Source organism: Setaria viridis, chromosome 1 (genome assembly GCF_005286985.2).
Source record: "Setaria viridis chromosome 1, Setaria_viridis_v4.0, whole genome shotgun sequence".
Taxonomy (NCBI): Eukaryota; Viridiplantae; Streptophyta; class Magnoliopsida; order Poales; family Poaceae; genus Setaria; species Setaria viridis.
Genome location: NC_048263.2, coordinates 33720590 through 33725844, shown reverse-complemented (window position 1 = coordinate 33725844; position 5255 = coordinate 33720590). Strand labels below are relative to the sequence as shown.

Genomic DNA, 5255 nt, shown 5'->3' with positions numbered 1-5255 from the left:
CACCTCTGATCACGGGAGATGGCTCCGTGTGGCTCCGCCAGCTAGGCCTAGTTGCAAAGTATTGTGCCCAGGTGCTGCTGTACAGTAATCAACTCAGAGGCGCTTCAGGATCTTGATACCAGTCAATCCTTTGTTTGTGTCGGGAACTCAGGACAGAAACTTGTAATTTTTTTTTTAGCTTGTGTTTAGGATAGGCAGGGTCTCAGCTTTTAAATCCTCCAGTGACAAGGCAGTATGAACAAAAGCCGTTTGGCAAAGAGCGTGATATATGCTTGTTTTCTTTTTAACGAAAGACATGTTTATTGGCTGTTACTTCAGGGCTATACAAGAATGTCAAAACGAGGGTGGCCGCCGTCATTTATTCAGATTTGTTTTTTGTTAGGCAGCGGAGTGCTGCCGTAGTGCAGTGTAGGAGCAATGGAGCATTGGTGTAGGCTGCGGAGGGCTGACATAACCAGTACCGAAGTTCTATGAGTTTTATAGTTAAAACTAGATCCGAATAATCCTTGCTATTTTCCTAAAACAATATAGACTCTGGCTTGTCATCCCATCTCTTCTTGGCTGCCGCCAACAAGCAAGTCACAGCCAACGTCAGAGATCAAACTGATCATCCGCAAGCTTTGTAGCATTGCAAACTACAGCAACGCTTCAACTAAACGAGATTATTAACGTTTCTCATTTGTATGGGTAACATAAAAACTTTCCAACATGAAATCCAAACATCCATGATTATGTTCATATGAAACGCTAAACCTAAATAAAATCATTATTTATCCGGCAACCACTTTTTCCGAGCTCCTTCAATAGCCTCTTCCCGCATCCTTGTCAACTCATCAACCAAATGTTTGTACTGAGCTTCAATCAAAACAAGCTCCCCGTTCAGCACATCTTGATTATCAGCATTAGAAATTGATGAACCACTGCTGGCCAACTCCAAGCAAGGTGATGCTTGATCTATATGGAAAATCGACCTCGACCCATCACCCAAAACATGGCTGAACTCTAGCTTATTGATTCCCTCTTTGTACCCACCACAGTCCATAGTAACATAATCCTCTGCTCCATAATCGCTCACACTTTTGGAACTCCCAGGAAGTTGCACAGAAATGACCGAACCTTCAGAGCCCTGTGATCCTCCTAGGTTGGTTGCACTTGAGACAGAATCAAGATAACCATTTGATGATACGTTCACATCTTTTGGATGCATCATACCATCAACTAGTGCATAATCAGGGACCAACTCTGATAGTTCCTGGTGGGAAGTGATTACAAGCTCACTTTCAGACTGCCTACATACGTATAAGTTTGGTGCTGCATCATTTACTGGCCTCCAACCAGGAACAAGATTCGCTACCAAAAGGTCGATAAAATCAGCAATGAAAGTAACATCGCAGTCTGCTAACTCCAATTGTTCAACCATTTCTGCGGCTACAGACATAGCTGTATCAGAATCCAGGTAGAAGAGAAAATGGATATTCCTTGCATGACCTACAAATAGAAAGGCAGTAAGGCACCACGGATACACAGAAATTTAAGTTCAAAAAGAAATATATCAAAGTAAGCCATACCAGACAAATCAGCAATTCGCAGAACCAGTGACACTGAGTTGTTATCAAGTTTCTCGCCCTTTAGCTTTAGTTCTGTATTTTTGTTAGTTCTAGTGAACTCCAGGACTGGTGTATGTGGAGCAACACAACCATTCTCCTTGCCTGAACTAGCAGAGGTGGATTCACAAGTGTCAACATCCATTTGCAAAGACAATAGAGGAATATCTACTGCTTTGGGTGCTGGAGATGAAAACTTTGTGCTAGCAGGTCCATGTGTAGTATCAGGGCAAAGAAATGGGTCTTGCAGGAGTTGTTTGGCAGACGACCTCTCAGAAGCACGAACCAAACATTTTTCAATGAACTGTTTTACTTGAGGATCAGCAATTTTAGCCAATGCAGCAGGTTTAACACCCTACAAATATAGAAGGGTACATTAGATAAAATAGTGTGATAACACAACTCTACACACAAGTCAAGAAGCACTTACTGTGGATACTTTCTTAAAAATCTGGGCCGGATTCGTGCATTCACTGTATGGATATTCAAGAGTAAAGATCTCCAACAGGCACATTCCAAATGAGTATATATCAACAAGTTCGTCATAACTCTCATCATAAAGCTCAGGTGCCATGAATTCCGGAGTGCCTGCAGAAAACAAGACAAACACCCCACATGATAGGAGCATATCAGGTAAATCAGAAAGGAACCAACATGAACATATGGGCAATAATAATTAATGTTGAAAAAAATACATCAAGAGTAGCACAAGGACCACAAGACCATTTGTCACAGCCTCACAGGCATATAAAAGGACTTAAACAATCATCTACCCTCTATATGTTAGTGTTAGCCTAATATAACAAAGTGCAATCAGTTATCACAGAGAAAGCAACCCAAGGCCACAGGTACAAAGCAAGCTGATATAAAGAGCCGTACGTCATGAGAACTTAAAGGCCTTGTATTTTAGGAATGACACTTATGCATGCAGCAGATGTCAGCAAGTTGGACCACTACATGGCTAATTGGCTCTGCATGTGGATAACACGCCAACAGGTAAATTTCGTGCTCAGATCCAATCAAGAATCCCCAGGAACAAATAATCCTCAATTCTCCTTTGAGTAATCAGTAAATAGGGAATCACTTTTAACACGCTAACAGATTACTTCAAAAGCTTTGGTGATATAGTTGAAATGGTCACCTAGATTGTCTCTCCAGACTGAAGGACACAACATCATCAAAGATTTTATTATAATAACATTGAGAATTTGAAGCAATGAAGTGATAAGGTCATTACCAATAACACTCCTCGCTCTAGTTGTTTGCATTACTGTGGCTAGTCCAAGATCTCCAATCTTAACTTCTCCGTGATTTCCATTAACAAAAATGTTATCACACTTCAGGTCTCTGTGGATGATTGGAGGTTGGTGGCTATGCAGGTAATCCAACCCATGAAGAATCTGCCTCGCCCAATTCTTTATTGCCTTCAAGTTAACACGTGGGTGTTTCTGACGGTAACTAAAAATGCACAAAGTTGTAGGCATCATTTTTAATATGCATGGAAGCAGCAACAAAGAATGATTATTAGTACTGGTTACTTACTGCCTGAGACTTCCAGATGTGAACAGCTCTGTGATGACATTAATTGTTTTATTATGGTCATCAATCCAGGAATAATAAAACTTCATTACATTTCCATGCTTGAGAGACTTCAGAAGATGGACTTCCGTGTAGAGCCTATCAAGGTTATCTGGACATTGCATTACCTCATCTATGTTGATCTGATTCCATGCAACCTCTATGCCTTCAACCTCATCAAATGCCTTGTAACTACAAGGTATATGAAATTTTAGACGTACCCCAAGTTTGTATTCTAAAGAGTTGAAGACAGTATAAAAAATCATAATAAATCAGTTGTCATTATTATTGCGTAGCAAATTTCCAAGCATGTCTCTGCAAAATTGCAGTACAAAACACTACCATGTTTGCCATGTATCAGTAATGCCTTTCTACTGATGTGAGAGAGAAAGAGGTGGAGGATATATTTTTAATGATGATCTACTGTCAACTACCAAAATCCTAGAGGAACCAATCAGCTCAACATTTCCACAATTCCAAGTCCCACCCCCACAAAATTATCTACTTTTAGAGATGTTGATTGCAGTGTTTGCTATAAGCTTGTAATCAGCAAAAAATCCAAAAACTTATATCTATGGTCAATTGCATCTTGCAGGTTTGCATGATTTTTGCCCTCGATATTTTGAAGGTTAGACAATTAATTGCCAGCAAAAGAATCTATTTAACAAGGAAATATAAAGTGGACAAAGAGGATGCTGAGGAGCAGAGGGCATACACAGTCTTGAAAGCTCCTCTCCCCAGAATCACATTGTACTGCACAAGGAAAGAGAATCAGATCAATACAACAGGCAGGATCATGTCATTTCCCTTGATCGTTTTGCATGACATACATTCATAATCGAGCACAAAAAATTGGAACCTTCCAATTTTACAAATAATTACAAATCCATTATTTCGAATAAATATTTTTAATCAGAACCATATCAGCCAATAGACTACATACGTATAAGCATAAAGAGTTGAAGCTTTTCTTTAAATACATTTTTTTCAGTAAATTACATTGTGCGATGCAACATGCGATTAGACCATTTCACCGAAAGCTTAACATAATATCATGGAGATGTCAAATCACATTCACATCAAACCAACCTAAAATGTACTACGAATCCATGACAGAATAAAGCCGAAAAGATTTGAAAAGAAACTCACGCGCATGTATCGCCCGGTTGGATCTACCTCCGCGTATTCAGCATCGAGCACCTCATCCCCACCACCAAACACCTCCATTCTGGATCAGCCCCAACGAGCAAATGAATCTACGAGCAAGAGAGAGGGGAAGCGGAGAGAGAAGGACCAGCGAGATCGCCGGAGTAGGCGGCGGTCGGCGCGCGGCTGCTACGCCCTGGGCGCGGCAGCAGGAGAGGAAGAGGTGGCGGGTGCCGGGCGTTCAGTGAAGGGCTCGGAGAACGGGGCGTACGACGGCCGCATGCGGAGGCAGCGTCGGCTGCGCAGCGACGACGTCGGGTTCGCCCGTCCCGCAACGCCCATGGCCCGGCACCCGGCGGAGGATACGCGGCAGACGCAGCACCTCATTCTCCCTCGATCGGCGTCCTCTCGGCGGCGTACCCGGAACCCATGGGAGGGATCTTCCCCGCCGCAGCGGCTACAAAAGCGGGGAGGCGGCGGCGGCGCACATGGAAGGATCGGGGCCAGGCGAGGCTGGGCTAGGGTAGGGCTACGACGGATTTGGCGGTGCGGAGCGGAGGTCTGCACGGGGAGGAGATGGGGATGGTGGGAGGCGACGAGGAATAAGAGGGAGGTAGGTGGTGGTGGGGAGGAAAAGGAGGGAGAGAAAGAAACAGTAGTTCGGCCTGGGGATGTTCGGTTTGGCTGGAAACGGGAACCCCTCTCCCTGCTGGTTTCTTTTTGCCGCTGGAAAACAAAACAGGATTTCCGTTTGAACTTCAAAAGTTTGCTGAATTCTCGTTAAAAGCGTCTTTCGTCCGTGCGTGAGCATCAATCTCTTTAGATGTCTACTAGGTGACGACAGGATCTCAATGCGCTTCCTGGCGTATGAATGAATATGATTTTTGAAGTACTAATCATGTAACAAATCGTGCACGTACATGTTAT

General features: G+C 43.1%; 1 protein-coding gene across 1 annotated transcript; it reads right to left on the bottom strand.

The window, feature by feature from the left end:
• Nucleotides 1–647: 647 nt before the first annotated feature.
• Nucleotides 648–4996, bottom strand: LOC117866577 (probable serine/threonine-protein kinase WNK4). Its single transcript, XM_034750824.2, has 7 exons — nucleotides 4332–4996; nucleotides 3898–3935; nucleotides 3147–3374; nucleotides 2842–3062; nucleotides 2035–2192; nucleotides 1569–1959; nucleotides 648–1488 (listed from the first exon to the last, which is right to left on the bottom strand). Exons 1-7 carry the CDS (start codon nucleotides 4407–4409, stop codon nucleotides 767–769), a joined length of 1836 nt encoding a protein of 611 aa, XP_034606715.1. The 5' UTR covers nucleotides 4410–4996; the 3' UTR covers nucleotides 648–766.
• Nucleotides 4997–5255: the final 259 nt, after the last annotated feature.